The sequence below is a fragment of the Ovis aries genome, chromosome 7, assembly GCF_016772045.2.
Source record: "Ovis aries strain OAR_USU_Benz2616 breed Rambouillet chromosome 7, ARS-UI_Ramb_v3.0, whole genome shotgun sequence".
Classification (NCBI taxonomy): domain Eukaryota; kingdom Metazoa; phylum Chordata; class Mammalia; order Artiodactyla; family Bovidae; genus Ovis; species Ovis aries.
Genome location: NC_056060.1, coordinates 49,337,910 through 49,364,331, shown reverse-complemented (window position 1 = coordinate 49,364,331; position 26,422 = coordinate 49,337,910). Strand labels below are relative to the sequence as shown.

General features: G+C 42.5%; 1 protein-coding gene across 1 annotated transcript; it reads left to right on the top strand.

Moving 5' to 3' along the window:
* The first annotated feature begins 584 nt into the window (after positions 1-584).
* CCNB2 (cyclin B2) lies at positions 585-24,790 on the top strand. The gene is made up of 9 exons (XM_004010560.5): positions 585-730; positions 2,583-2,711; positions 2,817-2,930; positions 13,028-13,198; positions 13,495-13,653; positions 15,303-15,539; positions 15,836-15,976; positions 22,942-23,052; positions 24,517-24,790. Exons 1-9 carry the CDS (start codon positions 707-709, stop codon positions 24,625-24,627), a joined length of 1,197 nt encoding a protein of 398 aa, XP_004010609.1. The 5' UTR covers positions 585-706; the 3' UTR covers positions 24,628-24,790.
* Positions 24,791-26,422: the final 1,632 nt, after the last annotated feature.

Below are 26,422 nucleotides of genomic sequence, written 5' to 3'. Positions count from 1 at the left end.
ATGAAGAGCTTACTTGAATCACAAGTCACATAAACCGCATTTATCTTTTTGTCCCCATCTCCTAAGAATCTTTGCTTTAGAGTTAACGCCACAATTCCCGCTCCTTAAGCACACATTTGCATCTCAACCACCTAACACAGCGCAGCCCTAAATGACCCATAGGCGCCTGTTCCACCACCTAGGCAGGCCAATCCGACCTAACTTCAACGCAAAAGTTATGGAAGAAGAGGAAATATCAGAAATGGTATTTTAAGGGTGTTCCCTAGAACCAACTTCCGCGCACCCTGTACAAACGCAGACATCCGCAATTGAGGTCGCGTCAAAATCCAGACAAGACGTCCTAAGTCTGCTTTTCCAATGAGACATTTTATTTTTGTTTATCTTAGGAGCCGAGATTTTTTTTAAAATAACACCAAGCAGAAAAAAAAACGTTGTTATGACAACAAACGGGTCTGGAAAATTCAGCCAATCTGCCTGCGGAAGGGCCTCTTGACTAGCCAATGGGAAGAGTGCGTGGTTCGTAGGGCCGCCCAATGGGGGCGCGAGCGGCGCGGTATTTGAATCCTGGAACTAGGCGACTTCTCGAAGATCCCCAGCTTGCGGGCCCGGAGCGCAGTCGTAACTGCGCGGCGGAAGCTAGTGCTCTCTGTGTCCAGTCCGAGTCCTTCCCTGGGCGGGGCCGCCACTCTTGCCTGTCCGTTTCCTCATGGCGCTTCTCCGACGCCCGACGGTGAGTGGGCCGGCGACCCTCCGCACGGTCCTGGGCCCGGCCGCGCTGCCTGCTCTGCTGACTCTCTCTTCTCTTTCTCCTCGGCTTTGAACTTCGTCCCAAGCTGCGCCGTTTTCCTCTTCCTGCGGGCGGCCTGGGCCCTAGGGCCTGGCCGGCCCTGAGGCCTATCCCCGCCGGCTGACTTCTCGCCTTGCTTCCGCTCTCCCGGTGCTGGCTCCTGGCCTGGCCGTCCCTTCCGCGGGGCGAGGGGAGTATAGGAAAACGCCTCGGGCCTGGCACTTGTCAAACGAGTCCCTGGAGCGCTGGGCCTAGGACTGGGCAAGCGGTCCCCGAGAGCGCTTTGTTGCTGAGTTATCTAAATACAGCTGCTTGGGGTTTTCTTCCTCCTTCAGTCCTTGCCAGCTAAGGAATCAGCTGTGGGGAAGGGGAGAAAGACGAAGAAATTCCGCAGGCTGAAAAATATTTCAGATGTTTAATCAAGCAACAGCTATGGATGTTTTTCAAATGTTTGCACATTTCACTTTATATGAGTTTCCTGTTAATTTCTGCACGCGAGGTCTTACAAGGCTAAGTTCGCCAATGTATGGGCTTGCCCCTTTAAAAAAGTAATTTCCTTTACTGAAGTGTAATAGAGATATTATTTGGAGCCATATGGCAGACTGAAAGAAGGTCCAAATTCATTTATTTCATCTTTGCAAAAAACAAAGCGTTAATGGTAGTTTGGAATTTTCTATGGGTTTGAATTGTACCTGAATCTGTTTTTTTCCTTGCTGAAAAGTAGAGGGCCCTGACACACCTGAGCTCCATCCTCCTGGCTGTAGGCTTGTTAAAAGCTGCTGATTTCCCCTTCCAAATGGATTGACCTAGATTACCACTTCAACCCACAGGAAATTTAAAACACTTTTTAAAACGGGCAGTGACTTGAACAGTGTGACTTTTGAGGATCCTAGTAAGTTGAATACATTCTGTATTTAACTGTAATACTTTTGTGAATCTGAGTCAAACTGATAAGTAATTTTTGTCTAAACTACCCCATAAAGTGCTTTCATAAATTCCCTTTTATTCAGGTAAGGCTTGCATTTTCCCCTGCCCATTTGTCTATTCTGGTAGGTCCATTCAAATCCTCTGTGGGAAAATATGTTAAGATTAGGACCCCTGATTATCAAGAATAGTACATGCTGTTTTTTTTTCTCCTGAAATGTTTATCACATATAATAAACTTTTCTATGTAAAACTTTTCTTGTTTTTACTAACAAGTTTCTGTTTCTAAGTGCATTCTGTCTAACGCATGTTAACAATTTTTATTTCATACAATTAACACTTTCTCTGAATTTGAGATAAAACTATTTTACCCATGAAAACTTTTCTTTCTAAATATCCCTAATAAAAGAGAGCTTACATGCTATGGCACCCTCACAGCTAAAAGGCTGTCTTTAAAGATGTTGCCAATCTGAGCACTAATTTGTAGAATCAAAACCTAGTTTAGGTTTTAAATGTCTGGCTTTTAAACAGCTTTTTAATATTGCATCTTAATTGCACCTGTTACTCATCTCTGTCCAGGAAGTTTTTTAAATAGATGCCATTCATATACAGGGTCCATATAGGAAGCTCTTAGTGGGATTAAAAAAAAAAGTGAATGAGTGTATTTGCCTAATTTAGTGTGATGTTATAAATAGAAAGTAGCATTTTCAGACTTCCTAAAATTTACCTTTCTCTCTGGCAGATAGACCTCAATAAATTCACCATTGCCAAATCAATTCTGAATCTGAGGATCTGACACCAGCAAAGTATTGTAAATTATCTCAACTTTGAATAATATTTTTCCTTGTGTTTTTGTTTTGTTTTTTTTTAGGTGTCCACCGATTTAGAGAATAATGACACAGGAGTTAATTCTAAACCTAAAAGTCATGTGACTGTCAGGCGGGCAGTTTTAGAAGAAATTGGAAATCGGGTTACAACCCGAGCCATACAAGTAGCTAAGGTAACAACTGTGAGGGCTGCACCTCTGCACACTAGGCTGACCCTGTAGAGCACTCAGTGGCAACACAGGCTGTCTTGCCCTCTTTACATTTCTTTTTCATTTCAGAAAGCCCAGAACACTAAAGTACCTGTTGCACCCACCAAAACAACAAATGTCAACAAGCACCCAAAACCTACTGCTTCTGTGAAACCAGTGCAGATGGATGTGTTGGCTCCAAAGGTAGGAAGTTCTGAATTTACAAACATACTTAACAGAGTAGCCAGTTTGGGGCTATGGTGTAAGGGCACCTTTATCATCACTGCTGCTTTTGAAGAACATTGATAGCAGGAGCTCTGCTTTAAGACAACAGTGTAGAAAATGAACATCTTTGTAGTAATTAACATAATGTTATGACCTTGAGTAACAAAGTTAAATACCTTAATACCTAAATAAATTTCATGATCTCAGAGGAAAATTTGATAGATTTTATTAAAAATAATTCACTAGAAGAATGAACTTGCCTGCGAAGGTGGTGGAAGCTTACCATTATGAGACCTTCACTCATGGAAGAACAAAGTAATGCCAGGATGGTATTGAGAGATTGTAGTCTCCATGACTGGTTAGTTCAATTAAAGTTAGAATGGTAGTGGACGCACTGGCCTGTTCATCTTCCACCATCTTCTAGTTCATGCGTGCTCTCGTTCATAGATTACACAAAGTCATATAATTACAGTGAAGCAAGCACTGTTGTAAGTGCTGACAATACAACAATGACTACTCTTTCTAGTTCAAGATATTTATATAATTGTTTGCTTGAAATTTTTTGGTAAAACATTGGACATATTGGAGAAATAGGTTGAGTACTTACTATACACATCCAGTTGTGTTAAGGCTGTGTTAAGACATCTTGCCTTGAGGAGACTTATCTATAGGGGGCATTTGTACCTGAAAATTAAATATGTAATCCGAGGGCGCGATGCTTGGTACCCACAGGCAATGGATGACTGAATGCAGTGTCCCATCTAAAGGAGGGAGAGAATCATGGGGGATGGAGTGGTCAAGGCAGACTTGCTGAAGTAAGTGGGATTTTTAGGGATAGAGAAAAGCTGATAGGAAAGGTGGAAACAAAGCATCAGTGGGGATCAAGGCACCAAAGAGGGGATAGGCCTATAAGTTATGTCCTTCAGGGCAAAGAGTCAGCAAGTCTAAGTTGGATCAGAAGGTTTGTGTGAGGAGGCAGGCAAAAAGTTGGACAGAAGATTGCAGTTGGATTTGAAGGCCTTGGAATTTGGGTTATATCCCATTAGGCAGAGGGGAATGTATAGAAAGTTTGGAGGAGGAGATGAAAGCAGTGATGAAAGCAGTGTAGGCTGGCCATGGAAGGGATATGTTGGGTGTCTTGGGCCGATGGTGTCTTGAATAAGCCTGGATCTCTCCTAAGTGCCCGCCCATTTACCAGTGTCAATGTGGGTGCTAAGAAACAACCTCAACGTGCTGGGATGTCCCAGAACTCCTTTCAGGGACATCATCCTGTATTCAGAAGGAATCCTTTGGGTATGCTGCTTGGAGTGGAGTGAGACCCTTAAGCACTAGAGTAGTTAATCCTGAAATTTTGGGAGAAAACTATGTTTTTGCTGACTCATGAGGCTTTGGCAAACAGTAGTTTGAAGGAAGGAAACAGGCTTTCTGCTAGTCTCTTGTTTGCTGGGCACTGGGAAAACAAGGTGAGTGAACCAGCTTCCTATTCCCAGGAGGCTCCCAATCAAACCTGGAACATCAAAGTGAAGGTGTGTGCTGTAATACGTTGTGGCAGAGGCAGATGTGGTCTTAGGAGACATACTGGGGAGCGGCGGCTAGAAATTCAGAGGTGGCTTTAGATTTACAAATCTGCTTGAAACACTAAATGTAGTGATGGTCATTATTCACAGATAAGAATAGTTTATGGTCTAACTTTCCCTAAAACAAAAACTATATATAAAAGGAAATGAGCATGACTATTCATATTAAAAGAAGTGTCTTTTATTTTTAATTATATGAGAAACAGGGATAAGCAAGACAATACAGACATGGTGGAGCGCATAGAATAACGGGTCAGTTCATTTTTACTATTCTCCCCACCCTCAAAATTCTACTCCATTGCATTCCCTAAAGGTAATCTCAGTAGTTGACTTTGTCTTTCTGCAACTGAGTGTGCTTGTCTATGCGTATATACACAGTTACTGCTGCAAATCGTGAACTCTGATTGGAATCAACAGGTTTTCTTGGAGTCCTTCCTTATTGCACTGAGTTGACATTATCTATTATAAATCTAGCAAATAAAAGAACCCTGGGGCTTCTCTGGTGGCTCAGTGGTGAAGAATCTTCCTGCCAGTGCAGGATGTGGTGGTTCGACCCCTGGGCTGGGAGGATCGCACGTGATGCGGAGCAACTAAACCTGGGTACCAGCAACAAGAGAAGCCACCACAGTGAGAAGCCTGAGCACCGCAGCTAGAGAGTAGCCCTAACTCCCTGCAGCAAGAGGAAAGCCCGCACAACGAAGTCCTAGCGCAGCTCAAAGTAAAGTATAATTTTAAAAAATAACTCTGTTTCAACAAAACTTGTGTAAATACCTATATATTTGCATGTTTATATTTTATTTATGTATTTGGCTGCATTGGGTCTTAGTTGTGGCTTGTGGGATCTTTTGTTGCTGCGTACAGCCTCTCTAGTTGTGGCAGGCAGGCTTAGTTCCCCCTGGCATGTGGAATCTTAGCTCAGCAACCAGGAATTGACCCACATCCCTGCACTGGCAGGTGGATTCTTAACCACGGGACCACCAGGGACGCCCTGCATGTGCATGTTAATCGGCTCTCTTAACAGACCGACTCATTAAATGTTGGTGCTGGGAGAACTCGGGTAGCCTTTTTTCATCTCCACACATCCTTTGGCAAAGAACCACATCTCAAGTTCAGCACAGTCTCACAACTTTATTATTTCTGAGCCTGCTTGTCAGTTGTCTCTGACAACTCACGGAACTCATTCATCAATCTAATGTGAAGCTTTTGCTCTAGGACCACTTTTGTGTTGGACAACCAGTTGATCCATGTTATCTTTGCATGCAGCAGACACTGGACAGTTTGGCCAGTGCACAGTTGGCTCACAGAACTTAGGTTATTATCTCCACAGGCAAGCGAGATCTTAGAAAGGATTTTATAATAATTCAATTATGTTGGAGTCCAAAAGGAATGCTTTCAAGAAATTCTAAATTAAGGCCCAGAGCAATTATCTTTGTTTTATCCTGGTGGCTTTATGGATATGACTAAACTTAGGTGTGCTTCTGAGTAGAAACAGGTGAGTATTCAAGCTGCTAAGGCATCTGAAGTACATAACTTCTGTCTTCTTCTTCTTTAAAATTTATTTTTATTTGTTTTTAGCTGGATGATAATTGCTTTGCAATGTGTTGTTGGTTTCTGCTGTACAACAGGTGAATCAGCCATAAGCATACATATATCCCCTCCGTGCACCTCCCTCCCACGTCCACTCCACCCCACCCCTATAGGTTGTTACAGAGCGCAGGGCTGGGCTCCCTGCGTCACACAGCAACGTCCCGCTAGCTGTCTCTCTTTCCCGCATGGTGATGTGTACATTTCAGTGCTATTCTCTGTTTGTCCTGTCCTCTCTGTTCCCCCGATGTGCCACAAGTCTGTTCTCTACATCTGTGTGTCTGTTCCTGCCCTGCAGATAAGTTCATCAGTACCATTTTTCTAGATGCCATATTTATGCATTAATATACGATGTTTGTTTTTCTCTTTCTGACTTATTTCACTTTGTATAACAGGCTTTAGGTTTGTCCACCTCTGTTCATCTGACTCAAATTCACTCCTTTTATGGCTGAGTATATTCCATTGTATATCTGTACCACAGCTTATTTATCCATTCATCTATCAATGGACATCTAGGCTTTTTTCATGTCCTGTTTATTGTATTAATAAGTAGAGCTGCAGTGAACATTGGGGTATATATGTTGTTTTGAATTGTGGTTTCCTCAGGGTATATGCCCAGTAGTGGGATTGCTGGGTCACACAGTAGTCTTATTTCTAGTTTTTAAAGGAATCTCCATATTGTTCTCCATAGTGCCTATGTCAATTTACATTCCCACCAACAGTGCAAGAGGGATACCTTTTCTCCACATCCTCTCCAGTATTTATTGTTTGCAGATTTTTTGACGATGGCCATTCTGACTGGTGTGAGATGGTGCTTCACTGTGGTTTTGATTTGCATTTCTCTAATAATGAGCGATGTTGAGAGCATCTTTTCATGTGTTTATTGGTCATCTGTATGTCTTCTTTGGAGAAATGCCTCCAAAGAAGGTCTTCGCCAGTTTTCTGATTGTGTTGTTTTTCTGATATGGAGCTGCAGGAGCTGCTTATATAGTTTGGAGATTAACTCTTTGTCAGTTGCTTTGTTTGCAGTTATTTTCTCTCATTCTGAGGGTTGTCTTTTCATCTTGTTAATTTCCTTTTCTGTGCAAAAGCTTGTAAGTTAAATTAGGTCCCATTTGTATAGTTTTATTTCCATTAGTCAAGGAAGTGGGTCAGAGAGGATCTTGCTGGTGATTTATGTCAGAGTGTACTGCCTGTGTCTTCCTGTAAGATTTTTACATTTTCTGGTCTTACATTTAGGTCTTTAATCTATTTTGTGTTTATCTTTGTATATGGTGTTAGGAAGTATTCTGATTTCATTCTTTTACATGTATCTGTCCAGTTTTCCCAGCACCATGTGTTGAAGGGGCTATCTTTGCTTCATTGTATATTCTTGGCTCCTTTGTCAACAATAAGGTGCCCCTGGGTGCGAGGGTTTATCTCTACACTTTCTATCCTTTTCCATTGGTCTGTATTTCTGTTTTTGTACCAATACCATACTGTCTTGATGCCTGTAGCTTTGTAGTATACTTCTGTCTTCTTAAACCAGGCTTCCTGGTACTGATTGCCCCTCCTGGGGAGAGTAATGATGATTATCCCTAAAAAGGAAACCTTAAACTGAAGCTGCACATACTTATTAAAACGCACATCTGATTCCAGTCACTCTTGCTCAGTGCCTTCAGGGTATTCGCTTCCCTTTGGATGAAATCTAAACTCCCTAGCCGGGTTCTCGCTCACCTTTCCAGTCTGTTTCTGTCACCTCATACGCTACACTCTCCATTCTCAAATCAGTGCTCAGTCCCCAGACTTGCCTTTATTTCGTGGCTTCCCCTGGGACTTTGTCCCCATGTGCCTTTGCCTGCTCAGTGAGTTCTGTGCTCTCTGAAGAGCTTACTAGTTTTCTCCCTAGGACCTCAGGTAACTTTTCTTATTCCTTCTAGTAGTTCTTAAATTCTTGAGTAGGTGAGGTATACCTGTGTACCTCTTGCTCACCTGGCCCTTCCTCAATTCAAGACCTTTTGTTTAAGAGAGAAGGGCATGATTTGAATTGCTACATATCCTGTGGCTGTTACTGTTTTCTTCTCTAAGACTGGAAACTGTAACCGTTGAGCTTTTATGTAAATTAAATTTGTTTATTATCCTGCCTTCTCTTTCTTTCTATATTTTATTGTTTTAATATATATTCTTACAGCCTAGCAGTCCTAGGCTATACTTTGAGAAGTACCTCTTATCCTTAAAAAAAAAAAAAGTGATGGTTTATTTATGCTTCATTACTAAATGCTTGTTTTAACTCCATACAATTTTAATTTGTGTGATTTTTTTTTTTTAATAATCATCCAGTCGTGATAAGAAAATAAAATACTGGGTGTCTGCTTGCTCAGTCTTTGCTTCCTCCTGTTTTATTCATAGGCTGGAATGTGCTTTCCTGCTTTTTCGTTGTTAAATAATTTCTCAATTTAGAATAAATTAGTTGATCAGAAGAAAACATTACACTTGCTCAAGAGGGCACTGCCAAAGTGAACTATCAGTTCTAGGAATCTCTGAACCTAGGTGTCTTAAGTTTCTAACAGTCAATATTTACTGAACCCTACTATATGTCAGGGGGCCTTCCCAGGTCTAGCAGTGGTAAAAAAAAAAAAATCCACCTACCAAGAGACACAAGACATGTGGGTTCAATCCCTGGGTTGGGAAGATCCTCTGGAGAAGGAAATGGAAACCCAGCCCAGTATTCTTGCCTGGGAAATCCCACGGACAGAGGAGGCTGGTGGTATAGTCCAGTGGGTGGCAAAGAACCAGACATGACTGAGCAGCTATGCCAACAAAAGTGTGTCAGGGATGACATAGGTATTTGAGAGGCCTTAGTGGGCAAAGTCAGTGTGAATACATGTAAGGTCATAGAACTTACATTCTGGTAGAAGTAGAAAATAATATGCATAATATATAAATAAAGTCTGTGATATATTTTTGTTCAATTGCTAAGTGGTGTCTGACTCTTTTGATCCCATGAACTGCAGCACACCAGGTTTCTCTGTCCTTCACATCTCCCTGACTTTGCTAAAACTCATGTCCATTGAGTCAGCAATACCATCCAACCATCTCATCCTCTGTTGCCCCCTTCTCCTCTTGCCCTCAATCTTTCCCAGCATGGGGGTCTTTTCCAATGAGTTGGCTGTTCGTATCAGGTGGCCAAAGTATTGGCGCTTCAGCTTCAGCATCAATCCTTCAATGAATATTCAGGGTTGATCCTTTAGGATTGACTGGTTTGATCACCTTGTTGTCCAAGGGACTCTCAAGAGTCTTCTCCAACACCACAGTTTGAAAGCATTAATTCTTCGGTGCTTAGCCTTGTTTATGGTCCAGCTGTCACATATATACATGACTATCGGAAGAACCATAGTCTTGACTGTATGGACCTTTGTTGGCAAAGGTGATGTCTCTGCTTTTTAATACACTGTCTAGGTTTGTCATAGCTATTCTTACAAAAAGCAAGTGTCGTTTAATTTTCTGGCTGCAGTCACTGTCTGCAATGATTTTGGAGCCCGAGAAAATAAAATCTGTCACTGTTTCCACTTTTTTCCATCTCTATTTGCCATGAAGTGATGGGACTAGATGCCATAATCATAGTTTTTTTAATATTGTGCCAAGTTTTTTTGAATGTTTTAAGCCAACTTTTTCACTTTCCTTTTTCACTATCATCAAAAGTCTCTTAAAAAAAGAAAGTCTCTTTAGTTCCTTTTCGCTTTATGCCATTAATGTGGTATCATCTGCATTTCTAAAGTTATTGATATTTTTTCCTGCAATCTTGATTCCAGCTTGTGCTTCATCCAGCCTGGCATTGTATGGTTTACTCTGCATATAAGTTAAATAAGCAGGGTGACAATATACAGCCTTGATGTACTCCTTTCCCAATTTGAACCAGTCCGTTGTTCCATGTCCAGTTCTAACAGGTTTCTGAGGAGGCAGGTAAGGTGTTCTGGTATTCCCAGCTCTTTAAGAATTTTCCACCGTTTGTTGTGATCTACACAGTCAAAGGCTTTATTTTAGTCAATGAAGCAGAAGTAGATATTTTTTTGGAATTCCCTTGCTTTTTTTTGTGATCCAGTGGGTGTTGGCAGGTTGGTCTCTAGTTCTTCTCTTTTCTAAATTCAGCTTGAACATCTGGAAGTTCTCAATTCACTTATCATTGAAGCCCAGCATGAAAGATTTTGAGTATTACCTTGCTAGCATGTGAAATAATTGCAGTTGTGCAATAGTTTGAACATTCTTTGGCATTGCTCTCTTTGGGATTGGAATGAAAACTGACCATTTCCAGTCCTGTGACCACTGCTGAGTTTTCCAAATTTGCTAGCATATTAAGTACAGCATTTTTACAGCGTCATCTCTTAGGATTAGAAATAGTTCAGCTAGAATTCCATCACCTCCACTAGCTTTGTTCGTAGTGATGCTTCCTAGGGCCCACTTGACTTCCCATTCCAGGATGTCTGGCTCTAGGTGAGTGATCATACCATTGTTGTTATCTGGATCATTAAGGCCTTTTTCATACAGTTCTTCTGTGTATTCTTGCCACCTCTTAATATCTTCTGCTTCTGTTAGATCTATACCATTTCTGTCCTTTGTAGTATCCATCTTTGCATGAAATGTTCCTTTGGTATCTCTAATTTCTTGAAGAGATCGCTAGTCTTTCCCATTCTGTTGTTTTCCTCTGTTTCTTTGCATTGTTCATTTAGGAAGTCTTTCTTATCTCTCCTTGCTATTCTTTTGGAACTCTGCATTCAGATGTGTATATCTTTCTTTTCCTCCTTTGCCTTTCGCTTCTCTTCTTTTCTCGGCTATTTGTAAGACCTCCTGAGGCAACCACTTTGCCTTCTTGCCATTTCTTTCTCTTGGGGATGGTTTTAATCACTGATCCTGTACAATGGTATGAATTTCCATCCATAGTTCTTCAGGCACTCAGTCTGTCAGATTTAGTCTCTTGAATCTATTCGTCACCTCCACTGTATAATCATAAGGGATTTGATTTAGGTCATACCTGAATGGCCTAGTAGTTTTCCTTACTTTCTTCAAATTGAGCCTGAATTTTGCAATAAGGAGCTGATGATCTGAGTCACAGTCAGCTCCCGCTCTTGTTTTTGCTGACTTATAGAGCTTCTCCATCTTCAACTGCAAAGAATATAATCAGTCTGATTTTGGTATTGACCATCAGGTGATATCCTTGTGTAGAGCTGTCTGTTGTGTTGTTGGAAGAGGGTGTTTACTATGATTGGTGCATTCTCTTGGCAAAACTGTTAGCCTTTGCCCTGCTTCTTTTTGTACTCCAGGGCCAAACTTGTGTGTCACTCCAGATATCTCTTGACTTCCTACTTTTGGATTCCAGTCCCCTATGATAAAGGACATTTTTTTGGTGTTAGTTCCAGGAGGTCTATGTAGGTCTTCATAAAATAGTTCAGCTTCAGCATTAGTGGTTGGGGCATAGACTTGGATTATTGTGATATTGAATGGTTTGTCTTGGAAATTAACCAAGATCATTCTGTTGTTTCTGAGATTGCACCCAAGTACTGCATTTTGGACTCTCTTGTTGACTATGAGGGCTACTCCATTTCTTCTAAGGGATTCTTTTCCACAGTAGTAGATAAAATGGTCATCTGAATTAAATTCGTCCATTCCCGTCCATTTTAGTTCACTGATTCCTAAAATGTAGATATTCACTTTTGCCATCTTCTGTTTGACCACATCCAATTTACCTTGATTCATGGACTGAACATTCCAGGTTCCTGTGTAATGTTTTTTTACAGCATCGGACTTTACTTTCACCACCAGACACATCCACAACTGGGCGTTGTTTGCCTTTGGCTCAGCCACTTCATTCTTTTGGAGCTATTTTCTCTGTTCTTCCCCATTAGCATAGTGGACACCTACCGACCTGGAGGGCTCATCTTTCATTGTCATATCTTTTTGCGTTTTCATAGTGTTCATGGGGTTCTCAAGGCTAGAATAGTAAGTGATTTGCCATTCCCTTTGCCAGTGGACCACATTTTATCAGGCCCTGACTTGCAGGGACATGCCCTTCAGCCACCTCATGTAGCTGGATGACATGCCCTGTGCCCTGGTTGTCCCCCTGCTGGTCCTCGTTGAGTGTGTAAACCTTCACTGGCCATTGAATGTTGGTCAATGTGCTGTCTGGGGGCCAAAGCAAAGGCCCTGCTGGAGTCGCCAGGGAGGGGCTCTGGGAAAGGCTGGAACTGATGCTGAAGGACGCACAGGAGTGGCGGGCACCCCCACCTCACTGCTGCCATTGGCCACCCTGGGGCCGTTCCACCACCCAGGAGCAGAGGGCACCCTGGCCTCTCCTCTGTGGTATATTAGGAGGTTATAGATTCGTTGGGTAAAACACTAGAGAGATGAAACATGTGTGTGTTGGGGGGGCATTGTAGAGACAGATGGCAATTTTAAATAGGATAAATCTAATTGAAAAGGTAACACTTAAGCCAAACTTGAGGAAGTACGTGAGGGAATTACCCATGTGGCTACAAGGACTGAGCCTTCCCGGAAGAGGGAGCCTGCTTGCGGTGAGGGAGGCGTGACCAGCAGGCTGGTGAGGAGCAGACAGTGGGGAGAGAAGTAAGAGACGGATTAGCAAGGGAAGAGGGAAAGGCCTACACTGTGAGGACCTGGGTTTTCATTTTGAGTGAAATTAGAGCTTTTTCTTTTTTGCCTAAAGTACATTTTTAACTGAAGGATGAGACCATTTTTAAACAGAAGAGTTTATCTCCAAACACTTCATCTACTTGAATTATTCACCTCTTACTCTGAAATGTATTTGTTGGGGCTTTATTATTTATAAAAATGCGTATGATGCTTTTAAACCAGTTGACCCTGCATTTGTGATCAAGTCTCCTCCTAAGGTAGTGACACGTGTGCTTTCCCTTGTGGATGCAGGGTCCTTCTCCCACACCTCAGGACATCTCCATGAAGGAAGAGAACCTCTGCCAAGCTTTTTCTGACGCCTTGCTCTGCAAAATTGAGGATATTGATACTGAGGACTGGGAGAACCCGCAGCTCTGCAGCGACTATGTAAAGGATATCTACCAATATCTAAGGCAGCTTGAGGTGAGGGGGCCTTTGTGGTTTGGTTGTACAGCAGTGTGGAATCTGCCACACAGCTGGGAAGGAAATGAAATTTGCTTTTTTTTTTTTAAACTTAAATTTATTTTTTATTGAAGGTATAGTTGAATTATAATGTATTAATTACTGCTGTACAGCAAAATGACTTGGTTATATATACATATATGTTCTTTCTTGTAATCTTTTCCATTATGGTTTATCACAGGATATTGACTATGGCTAAAGCAGGACCTTGTTGTTCACCGAAGTCAGGTTTTTAAACTTTTCAATTCCACCAACAGGTTCTGCAGTCCATAAACCCACATTTCCTGGATGGGAGAGACATAAATGGCCGCATGCGTGCCATCCTGGTGGATTGGCTGGTGCAGGTGCACTCCAAGTTCAGGCTGCTGCAGGAAACGCTGTACATGTGTGTTGCCGTCATGGACCGATATTTACAGGTGAGCACGCTGTGGGGACTCTGCGCAGAAGAAAAGACCAAAGGCCAGTTTATGAGATGCCAAAGAACTTCAAGTGCTAGGAAAGGCTGTAGTTCAAGCATGTCACATTTCCAGGAATGCTGACCATTGCTGTTAGGTCAGCCTGCTGAAAAGTGCCCAGGGGAGATGCTGTCTCACCACAATCATTCATCAAAGGAGATAAACCAGCAGATGGTCTGAAAGTCCATCTGAAGCCCATGGTGGCTTTGGAGGCTGGTTCTCCAGGCCCACTTGCACAATTTCCATAGTTTAGTACTCTTTGGTGTTAAGCTCTCTTATATGAAAAATGAAGAGTTTTACTAGAGAACTTAATAGTTTCCAGCCAGTTGTAGCATTGAATCACTGTAGAAGAGGGAAGAGACAGTTTTCTTAAAAGGGTTGGAGGGATCTGTAGGGAGTATACTCAGAGTGTGCGGTCTAAAGCAAAGAGGAAGGTAAGAAATGAAGCTGAGAGGCAGAAGTAACCATCCAAATATCTACCAGTAATGCAAGAACACTGACTGAGAAGAAATGCCAGACCTTAACCTCTAGTGTGTTATCTACCAACTGGTGGTCCTACAGGTCAGGATTTATTGATTTATTTTCAATTAATTTATTTGGCTGCACCAGGTCTTAGTTGCAGCATGTGGGATCTTCAGTTGGAGCATGTGGGGTCTGGTTCCCCAACCAAGGATTGAACCCAGGCCCTCAGCATTGAGAATTTGGAGTCTTAGCCACTGGACCACCAGGGAAATCCTAAGGTTTTATTTATTTGAAGTCAACATTTATAATATAGGTGTAGGTCAAATACAATGCTGCCCAAACAGTACAGTAATAACTGTCTTGATAATAATGACCCTGAGAGTCTGCGAAATGCTAAGCAACCATAGAGCCATTGGTTTTCATTGTCCAAAAATCCTCAGTGGTATAGAAAGCATTGTCATATTTTTGGCAGATTTTCAATAGTGAGAGTTAAAGCAAAACACATAAATTCCTAGTTTAAAAATAAAAGTCAAGAGAAGCACTTACACTCTAGATTTAGATTTCCTCTGACACTGAAGCATCTCTGGAAGGGTCTTCAGGCTGAATAATAAGTGTACTTTTGGTGAGGATTAAAGGAATGCTTGAGGCCCCCCTTCCTTGGCCCTCCTCACCTGTTAAACGCCTGCTTTTTCTGTTGGCCTCATCATGACTCAGACCATGCTAAGTGCCACATTGGGGCTTCCCCAGACACTCAAGCCAGGACGATGCGTGCAGAGTACTGCCTGAGAGCTTGGTCTTCAGGCTCATTCTTCCCTGTTAGCAATTCACCGATCTAGGGCTAGTGTCTGCATCTCTTCTCAGGCCATCTAATTGTGAGGGAAAAAATATGTACTGCCCAGGATTTTTGTGAGGATTCCATGAGATGATTAAATCTCAGCCCTGTGCCTGGCACAGAGCGAGCACTCCATGACAGGCAGGTGCCACGGGCTGTGATGGTAACTGTGGTCAGTGCTGAGGTTCCTGGGCTTTAAGAGAGATGTGAGCAGGGCTGATGTGGGCTTCTCCAGGATTTGGTTTCCTCTCACTTTCCTCCACCCAGAGCCCCCGTTCTCCTTGGTTAAGACTTCTGACACATTTTTCTTCTTTAGGTTCAGCCAGTCTCTCGTAAGAAGCTTCAGCTGGTTGGCATTACGGCACTGCTCTTGGCTTCCAAGTATGAGGAAATGTTTTCTCCAAACATCGAAGACTTTGTTTACATCACTGACAATGCTTATACCAGTTCTCAAATTCGAGAAATGGAAACTCTGATTTTGAAGGAACTGAAATTTGAGCTGGGTCGACCGTTGCCGCTACATTTCTTAAGGCGGGCGTCAAAAGCTGGGGAGGTAAGTGCCTCCAGTTCTCTAGGAGACTTTATTTTGCTGTTTGTCGTCTCATCCCAGAAATGATCCAGTGAACGGAAAGCTTATGAGTTGATAGGAAGCATTTCTTAGATAAGTCCTAACACTTGTCAGTTCTTCAAAGACTTTATGTTCTGTGTTTGTAACATGCTGTGGAACAGAGCAGTGCCTGGGAAGGAAAAGAGAGTTCAGTGGCTTTGAGTTCCTAGGTCTTCACCCAGAATTTTTCAGGAGAGTAATAACAGACGTGCTTCTCTCCATTTCCGGCTGTTTTTTTGTAGGTCGATGTTGAACAGCACACTTTAGCCAAATACTTGATGGAGCTGACTCTCGTTGACTATGACATGGTACACTATCACCCTTCCAAGGTGGCGGCAGCTGCTTCCTGCCTGTCCCAGAAGGTTCTAGGCCAAGGAAAATGGGTGAGTATTGAGTTTAAGAAGAAATGTATTAGCTATATTTTAGGGCCTCTTGATATGAAATGTATTAGCATTTTCACAGTGCTGTCCTTGAAACAGCTGTTAAAATTCCACAGGCTTAAAAGAGCCGCTGGAATGATGCAGGTGGAGACTGGAGGACTATGCCATGGTATTTTACACATGTTGTGTTACAGCATCGTCAAGAGTGAGGAAGGCCACTGAGAACTGATACAATAAGATTTCTGGGTTATTTTGTTAAGTGAAACAAGCAAGTTGTCAAGCACATAAGACAAAGTAGGGCCAAGACCTGACCTTGTTTAGATGGGTAAAGAAGAACTGAGCCACTTTCAGGGTCATTCAAGTAGTCAAAGATGTCAGCTGCTCCCTGGATTCTTGTTTCGAACACCAAAAAGGATAGCAGTGAAACATAGGGGGCGTTGCCTGCGGTGAGAGTCAGAGGAGCGCTTTTGTGGACGAGCCTGCTCTTGACCGCCACTAAACAGTTTTATTTATTTATATTTTTTTAAAAAAAGCACTTATTTATTTGGCTACACCAGTTCTTAGTTGCAGTATGTGGGCCCTAGTTCCCTGATGAGGGATCCCTTACATTGGGAGCACAGAGTCTTAGCTGCTGGACCACCAGGGAGGTTCCTATTAAGCAGTTTTAGAGTTCACAGACAGCAGAGCAAACACATTAGCTGAACCCAGGAGGCGATAAGACCCCATCTTATCACAAGATCACAAAGCCAAGGCAGATCCGTGTGGTTCCAACCTTTGTCTGCATGGCCTGTGATGGATACGTGCAAGGCACCATGGTGAACCTGTTCCTCTACACAGTCGATAGAGTTTACATTTTACATAAGAAAGAATGGAAATAAGAGAGAGGGGATATGTATGTGTGGGATGTATTTGCTCATTTTTCAAAAAACATATAAATGGAAATGAATGAAGATGGGTACCTCTGGGTGTGGGTATCAGAGTAGAAGGTTGAGGGTGGGGAAGCAGGACTCCTGGTTGTAATTTTTTATTAGCTTCTTACAACAGTAATGTAACTGTTTTGACTTTTGAACATTCTATGCAAATCCTGAACTGGAATTAACCCAAAAAATGTTACTATATATTCAGAGTGGTAACAGAATAATTAATTCTGGTAGCTTTTGAACACAGCATTCTGACTGTGCATCTATAGTGGGATGTGAAGGTCAACAAAACAAAGGAACAAAAAATGTCACATATTTAAAGCTTTCTTAGGAGGTTTACTAATCTGTTAATAGGAGATTAATAGTAGTCTGTTATAATTCTGAAACTATGTTGTAGGATAAAGCAAATAAGAGTAGAGCTTCCTTGGTGTCTCAGATAGTAAAGAGTCTGCCTGCAATGTGGAGACCCAGGTTCTTTTTCTGGGTCGGTAAGATATCCTGGAGAAGGGAATGGCAACCCACTCCTGTATTCTTGCCTGGAGAATTTGACAGAGGAGACCATCTATGGGATTGCATAGAGTTTGACATGACTGAGCGACTAACACTCAAAGCAAATAAACATTCGTGTTAAAGATAAAATGTTGTTAACAATTAAAAACAAAAGGAAAACCCTATAATATTAATTCTGTTTTAGAAACATCAATAAATCCATAATGAAAGGACCAGAAAGAGTGATAACTCAGTAGCAATGAAGATGCCTAGTGCTCACTTCTTGGATACTCAAGGCATGACCCACCAGGAATTAGAGCTCCTTTGAGAAATAATCTGATTTCAGAACTATGGTAGAGGGAAGTACATGGTGAGCCTAGAGCAGTTTATAACAGGTAGCAAGCAAATTCTCAAACATCAGTGGGGATACATCAAAAGAGGACATAGAAACTGGCTTGGAAGGTTTCCTTCTGACTGCAGTTGAGCATTAAAAAGAATTATGATCCAATAGATTATAATGTATTAAAAAATGCATGAGTCCATAATGATAAAAAAGGAAAGAAGGAAGATGAGGAAGGGAGTTAAAAAAAATTCAGTAGAAAGCCAGCTAATTAGAATTAATGGTAGAGATAGAAACCCACCATTTCTAAACCCCCAGTGATAACTGATTCCAGCAAGGATCATTAATTGATGCTTATAAGCATTAAGTAAAATAATTTTGGAGAACGAGATTCATATTGTTCTCCAAATATCACCCCTCAGTTGCATAGTGATTCTGAAGAAAACCTGTATCTTTGACAACCTGACTTGACCTCCTTCTCATGCAGTAGGAAGTATGCATTTTCCCCTATAGAGAATTCATGTCCAAAATGTTAGATATGAATCTAGCCATCAGGAAACAGACAAATACAGAATGTGGGACATTTTCAAACCAACGGGCCTGGATCCTTCAAAAAAGTCAGTGTCATTTAAAGCCAAGAAAATGGGAGTTTGAAATTAAACACCAAAGACAACAACCACCAAATGGACTGTGTGTATCTTGATTGGACCCTGGATATATATATTTTTAAAAAATCTGTAAAATATATATTTGCAGCAATTGGCGAGATTTGAATATTGACTGTATATTATGGAACTGTTGATGTTTCTTATGTGATAAAGTTATTGTGGCTAGGGAGGAATGAATATCAATACTTTTTAGGAGATACTTGTGAAACATTTAGAAGTGACGTGTCACGGTGTCTGCAACTCACTTCCTTTTTATAATTTATTTTTATTTATTTTTGGCTGCGCTGGGTCTTGTTGCTGCATGCGGGCTTTCTCTAGTTGTGGTGAGTGGGGGCTACTCTATAGTTGTGGTGCGCAGGCTTCTCATTGCAGTCCTAGGGTGCACATATTCCAGTAGTTTCAACTTGTGGGCTCTAGAGCGCAAGCTCAATAGTTGTGGCACACGGGCTTCTTTACAACACAGCATGTGGAATCTTCCTGGAACCAGGGATCGAACCTATATGCCTTGTATTGGCAGGCGGCTTCATAACCCCTGAACCACCAGGGAAGTCCTACGACTCACTTTCACATGGTTCAGCCATTTGATGGCTTAAAAAATCACAACTTTTGCTGAACCATGTGAAAGTGAGTTGCAGATGCTATGAGTGAGTGGCAGGGGAGAAGAGGAGGAGAGAAAGTGGTGAAGTATTAAGAACTGATGAATCTGCACAAAGAATATACAGATATTCATTATTTTATTTCATTTTTTCTATAGATTTGAGATTATTTGACATAAAAATAGGAGGCAAGGATGGGGAGGTGGGAGGGAGGTTTAATAGAGGGGCATATATGACATGAGTTTGAGCAAACTCCAGGAGATGGTGAAGAACATGGAAGCCTGGCGTGCTGCAGTCCATGGGGTCGCAGAGTCGGACAATGGTTTATTAACGCTGTTGTATAGCAGAAACCAACAAAACATTGTAAAGCAATTTTCCTCCAATTAAAAAAAATAAAAAATAAACACATGAAATTGGAGACAAAAAAGTCACTGGTCCATGTAGGGCACATGATCTTGGTACCAGTGGCCCATTTTAGTCAATTAGAGTTGCTTCCTTGGCTCTCAACCTATCAACTGTAGGCCTCCCTGTTTACTGGCAGTTAATATCAAAATGCCAGTAGCTATGTGTTACATCAGATTCACTCTTGCTTACTTCTTTTTGCCTTTTAACTATTTTAGGATTAAGGTTATTGTGGTTTATTTATTGTGGTTTATTAAGGATATTGTGGTTTATTTTCCCAATTGTACATATGAAAGTGGTGTGTTTTAGCTTTTAGAATTTTATCACAAACTGAAATCATCAGGTTACATATCTTTATGCAGAATAAGTCTTACTCTCAGTCAACAGCCATCTTTTTTGCTTAAGTTTTGTTCTCTGGGAGGCTGGGTGCACATGCTTCTGAGTGTTGTGGGTTTTCTCGTTCTTAACTATGAGGGCCCAACAAGAGAGCCCTGTGTGTTGTGTGCTCAAGTTGCTTCAGTAGTGTCTGACTCTTTTGCAACCCGAACCCTATGGGCTGTAGCCCACCGGTCTTCTCTGTCCATGAGATTCTCCAGGCAAGAATACTGCAGTGGGTTGCCATGCCCTGCTCCAGGGGATCTTCCTGACCCAGGAATCAAACGTGCGTCTCTTGTGTCTCCTGCATTGGCAGGTGTACTTTACCACTGGTGCCACCTGGGAAGTCAGTTCTTTTGGGTTTCATAGCTTAGATTGCTGCTTATGGCCCAGTTTATTTCTTTTTTAAAAAGATTTATTTATTTTTGGCTGTGCTGGGTCTTCATTGGTGAGCGTGGGTTTTCTCTAGTTGCAGCACGCAGGACTACTCTCTAGTCCCTGTGCATGGGCTCCTTATTGCGAGTGGCTTTTCTTGTTACAGTGCATGGGCTTAGCTGCCCTGTGTCATGTGAACTCTTCCTGGACCAGGGATTGAACCCGTGTTCCCTGCATTAGCAGGTGAATTCCTTTTTTTGTTTAATTGAAGGATAATTGCTTTACAGTATTGCCTTGGTTTCTGCCATACATCAACAGGAATCAGCCATAGGCATACATATGTCCCCTCCCTCTTGAACCTCCCTTCCGCCTCCCACCCCATCACACCCTTCTAGGTTGTCACAGAGCCCTGGCTTGAGTTCCCCGGGTTGTAAAGCAAATCCCTACTGGCCATCTGTTTTACATACGGCAGTGTGTATGTTCCCATGCCTCTCTCCCCGCATTTGTCCCGCCTTTTCCTTCCCTGCTCGCTGTGTCCATAAGTCTGTTCTGTATGTCTGCATCTCCATCCCTGCCCTGCAAATAGCTTCACCAGTACCATCTGTCTAGATTCCATGTGTGTGTGTTAATAAACGATATTTTGTTTTTCTCTTTTTGACTTACTTCACTCTGTAGGATAGGCTCTAGGTTCATCCACCTCATTAGCACTGACTCAGATGCTTTCCTTTTTATGGCTGAGTAGTTTTCCATTGTACATATGTACCACAGCTTCTTAGTCCAGTCATCTGTTGGTGGATATCTAGTTTGCTTCCATGTCCTAGCTATTGTAAATAGTGGTAGTAGATGGATTCTCTTTTTTTTTTTTTTCAAATTATTTTAATTGGAGGCTAAATACTTTACAATATTGTGGTGGTTTTTGCCATATGTTGACATGAATCAGCCACAGGTGTACATGCATCCCCCGTCCTGAGCACCCCCCCCCACCTCCCTCCCCACCCCATCTCTCTGGGTTGTCCCAGAGCACCAGCTTTGAGTGCCCTGTTTTATGCATTGAGCTTGCACTGGTCATCTATTTTACCTATGGTAATATGCATGTTTCAGTGTTATTCTCCCAAGTCATCCCACCCTCTCCCTCTCCCACATAGTCCAAAAGTCTGTTCTTTACATCTGTGTCTCTTTTGCTGTCTTGCATATAGGGTCATCATTACCATCTTTCTAAATTCCATATATATGTGTTAATATATTGTATTGGTGTTTCTCTTTCTGACTTCACTCTGTATAATAGGCTCCAGTTTCATCCATCTCATTAGAACTAACTCAAATGCATTCTTTTTTATAGCCAAGTAATATTCCATCGTGTATATGTACCACAACTTCCTTATCCATTCGTCTGCCCATGGACATCTAGGCTGCTTCCATATCCTAGCTATTGTAAACAGTGCTGCGATGAACACTGGGGTACATGTGTCTCTTTCAATTCTGGTTTCCTCGGTGTGTATGCCCTGCAGTGGGATTGCTGGGTCATATGGCAATTCTATTTCCAGTTTTTTAACACATCTCCAGACTATTCTCCATAGTGGCTGTACTAGTTTGCATTCCTACCAACAGTGTAAGAGGGTTCCCTTTTCTCCACACCCTCTCCAGCATTTATTGCTTGTAGACTTTTGGATCGCAGCCATTCTGACTGGTGTGAAATGGTACCTCATTGTGGTTTTGATTTGCATTTGTCTGATAATGAGTGATGTTGAGCATCTTTTCATGTGTTTGTTAGTCATCTGTATGTCTTCTTTAGAGAAATATCTATTTAGTTCTTTGGCCCACTTTTTGATTGAGTTGTTTATTTTTCTGGTATTGAGCTGCATGAGCTACTTGTATATTTTGGAGATTAATTCTTTGTCAGCTGTTTTGTTTGCTATTATTTTCTCCCATTCTGAAGGTTGCCTTTTCACCTTGATTATAGTGTCCTTCGTTGTGCAAAAGCTTTTAAGTTTAATTAGGTCCCATTTGTTTATTTTTGTTTTTATTTCCATTACTCTGGTAGGTGGGTCATAGAGGATCTTGCTGTGATTTATGTCAGAGTGTCCTACCTGTGTTTTCCTCTAAGAGTTTTATAGTTTCTGGTCTTACATTTAGATCTTTAATTCAGGTTTATTTTTGTGAATGGTATTTAGAAAGTGTTCAAGTTTCATTCTTTCACAGGTGGTTGACCAGTTTTCCCAGCACCATTTGTTAAAGAGGTTGTCTTTTCTCAATTGTATATTTTTGTAGCAGGTGGACTCTTCACCACTGAAGTCCCCCAGTTTATTTCCTAATCCTGAACCCTTTTCCCTGACTGCCAGGATGGATATCTGGGCTCTCAGCTTCCCACTGGACGCTGCCGAGCTGGGCTGTTAAGTGGGGACTGAGGCGTGCCGTTACGGTCAGCCCTTTTGAGGCTGTTTATACGTGTCCCTCTTTCCTTCCCCTTTCAGTGTGGTGACAGAGGCAAGCCTGAAAGCTTTGTTAGTTGAACTAACCTACTTCCTGTGCAACCTTCTTTAAAATGTAATTGTTTGGGATCTTCGCCATTTGATTGAGCTGAGAGTTTTTATAGTGTCTTAACTTAGTCCAGCTCAGAGCCAGAGTCATCCTGGGTTTACTGGCAGCTTTGTAAATACCATGATAGTGGCTGAGACTGAGGCTGAATTTCCAGCAGGGAAGGATATTTTTATAGCTTTTACATCACTAATGTCAGCATATGTAAGATGTGCTCTCCTAAGGGAGAGGGGATTTCATCTCGCGGCTGCTTTGCGCTGTGTTCCAGAACCTAAAGCAGCAGTATTACACCGGCTACACAGAGAGCGAGGTGCTGGAGGTCATGCGGCACATGGCCAAAAACGTCGTGCGTGTCAATGAGAACATGACCAAGTTCACCGTGAGTACTCTTCCCGCAGCTGGTCAGACTCGAGGTTATGGGTTCAGGGTGTGAGAGGGCGGGTGTGTATGTGTTTGCATCTTCATGTAAATACTCGGGCATGTGTGTGAGTCTGTTTCACATGTTATATTTCTCTAGTAGACCAGGGGCTGGAGCATACTGATAAACCCCGAGTGCTGACGGCCTTTACAACAAGGTAGACAGGCTCCCTGTGTCCAGCCCGAGGCAGCTGTTCAGTGTATTACCTGTGTCCCACCCAACTTTCTGGGGAAGGCGCACCACAAGCCGGGAATGCTGGCCAGCACGTAAGGGCCCAGCTCGAGTGGCCCTGTGGAAGGCTTGCGTATTCGGGTGACCTCACACAGGGCCTTTGTCCAGCATCTTTTAGGACAGTGACTGAGAGGGACTGCCCAGGTGGCACTAGTGGTAAAGAAGCCACCTACCAGTGCGGGAGACATAAGTGACGCGGTTCAATCCCTGGGTGGGGAAGATCCTCTGTTCTTGCCTAGAGAATCCCATGGACAGAGGAGCCTAGTGGACTCCACTCCATAGGGTCGCAAAGAGTTGGACACAGCTGAGCAATTAACACTATACAACACCTGAACAGCAAGCCTGGTGAAGGAGGCGAGGCAGGCAGCCCATTCAGGAAGAGTCCTGGGGGCTGGCGTCTGTCTCTTTATGGCCCATCTGAGAGGAGAAACCAGGGGAGACAGGGTGCTGTCCTGTGCCTGTGTGATGCTGAATATCAGGGCTCACCCAGGGTCTGGTGACGAGAGCAAGACATCTATACCGAGTGTCCTCACGGTCAGGCGTGCATCCTCCCTTGTAGCTTCAGCATGACTTAGCACACCAGGGAAGCAATGTGTTTTTGGTCCTGAGTGTCCTCTGGGACCTGAGCACCAGTTACCGCTCATCTTTATGGCCAGTTACTGCTCCAGTGCTGGTGAATCTGTTATGTCCCAGTGGCACTAGATAGGATAAACAGCTCCTATCTCTACCCCTTGTGAGAGAAAGCCTGCTCTCTGGACCTTGAAATCGTTTGTTCCCCATCACCTGTGCTACCAGCTGGGTTTTATCCATTCCTAGGCATGGCAGGAAACTGCTCTAGAACAGTGGTCACCAGTGTTTTCAGCACCAGGGACCAGCTTCGTAGAAGACAGTTATTCCATGGATGGGATGGGGGGCATAATTTCGAGATGACTGAAACACAGTTACTTTCATTGTGCACTTTATTTCTATTATTTTTACATCAGCCCCACCTCAGGTCATCAGGCATTAGATCCCAGAGGCTGGGGACCCCTGCCTAGAGCACTTGTGAACTTTAGTGGTTTGGCATCATCATACCCTTTGGAAATTGTGGATCTGGCCCTCTGATACTTGTAAATTAGACTAGGAATAAGGTATAAGGTTGGGGGCATCGTGGGGGGCTCCTGATGTGTGCTTAACCGCAGATGACTTCTGCAGGCTGTCAAGAATAAGTATGCAAGCAGCAAACTCCTGAAGATCAGCACGATTCCTCAGCTGAACTCAAAAGCCATCCAGGAGCTTGCCTCACCTCTGCTGGGACGGTCCTAGGCTCCAGAGCCCTGGGGAAGAGTGTGTCGTCTGTGCACTTTGTCTTGCTGATCTGGAATTCCTGAGTTTGTATATAGTCCTCTGGTCTATCGCATGAAACCTCTTAGACCAGTTTTCTAAATGTATATTGAGGAAAAATAAAGCTATCGATTTTCTTAAGGTATCCTGTGTGTTTGTGTTTGGGTATTCTATACTGAAGAAGTCAATAGAAGCCTTGCTATGACTAATTTCTTTTTGAGCTGTTATGATTGTTATATTTAGATGTGGGGAAGATTTAAACCATTTTCTCAGAGAAAACTAGAACTTGGCTTCAGTGAATACTCAACTATTCCTAAACTGTGAATATGAGTATTGGTTCATCATAGAAAATTTAAAATGGGGGAATAACCATGACATTCTCTTTCAAGATCATACTTATCTATCCTCTAATTCCTGTACAGGAGCACCTGGCCCACTAGGGTGATGGCTTCCAGACGTAACCCTCCTGATGTGTTTCACGCGAAGGCACGGGTTGAGACCAGGAATACCAGTGCCAAGGGGCCACAGCTGGAAAAAGGAAGCAGGCCTGTGACATCTTGTTAAAGGTGAAACTTGGGATGCTTGTTTGTTCCAACGACATTATGGTTTACTTTTTTTTCCCTTTGGTGGGCATTTGATTACATTTAATACTGTTTTCTAAGAGGGAGTACATTCTCAGTCTCCAACCACTAACCTGAAAAAGAAAAAAAGTCTCTTATAGCAACAGCTTCCTAAACTACTAGTTCAACAAGAGGATAATTGATTTTCTGAGGGACAGGAGTTAGATACATTTGGGAAACATTGCAAATTCATGTAACATTCATAAAGGCTCAGAAGCTTTGCACTAAGCTCATTTAATGTGGTTTACTCAACCTAGAATGTGTTAAAAGCTGCCTCCTGCAGCACCGAGGTCCACAGGTGCCTGGCTCTGTGCTCAGCTATGGTGTGAGACTGCCCCATCCCGGGAGGGCTGTCTGACTCCACAGAGGCCTCACCCCTCTTCCTGGGTAGGCCAGGCTGCCTGGCTAGTAAGCCTGTAAGTTTCAAGTATGGAGAGGAACTGGGTGTCTTTATATGTTGTGTCTTAGTATAAAGTTTTATAAATATCTCTTGTTGAGTTAGTGACACTTGTTCCCATGGCAGCCTTAGACCCACTTAGTCACTAGTGTGAATGGTGACGAAGTGAGACCTTGAGAGGGAGATTTCCTGGCTCTGAAAAGCAGTTATTTCCCAGGGACACTTGAGCTCCAACTTCTCATCAAGAAAGGATGGGTTTTTCTAGGCGTATTCTAAAGACATTTTAGAACTTCTTTATTACATATTTTGCTTAGTTATTTTATTAATACCCTGACTCAGGAAATTCATACTTCCAGGATGTCATTAAAAAAACAACAGCCAAAAACCTTTTAAGATATTCACGTGCCAACCAGGCACCTAAAACTGAAGTGTTATAAATGTGAAATAAGCTGTAAAAGTAGAAATCATATAACGTCTTAAAAACACTGAAATTAGACTATGAGATGATGGAGCCCCAGTATTTTAAAAGTTGGGCTGCTTGGGTTTAAGTGTCCTTAGCAGCTGTGGAACCTCTGTGCTTGTTTCTGTGTCTATAAATTGGGGATATGAGCATCTACCTTAGGGCTGGGGGTCAGCATCCAATGCAGGGCATGTGAGTTCATTCCCTGATTGCAGAAATTAAGATCCCATGTTTTGCCATGGTGTGGCCCCCCAAAAAAGGTATCTGGCTCACAGTGTTGTACTCAAGCATGTCAAGCAA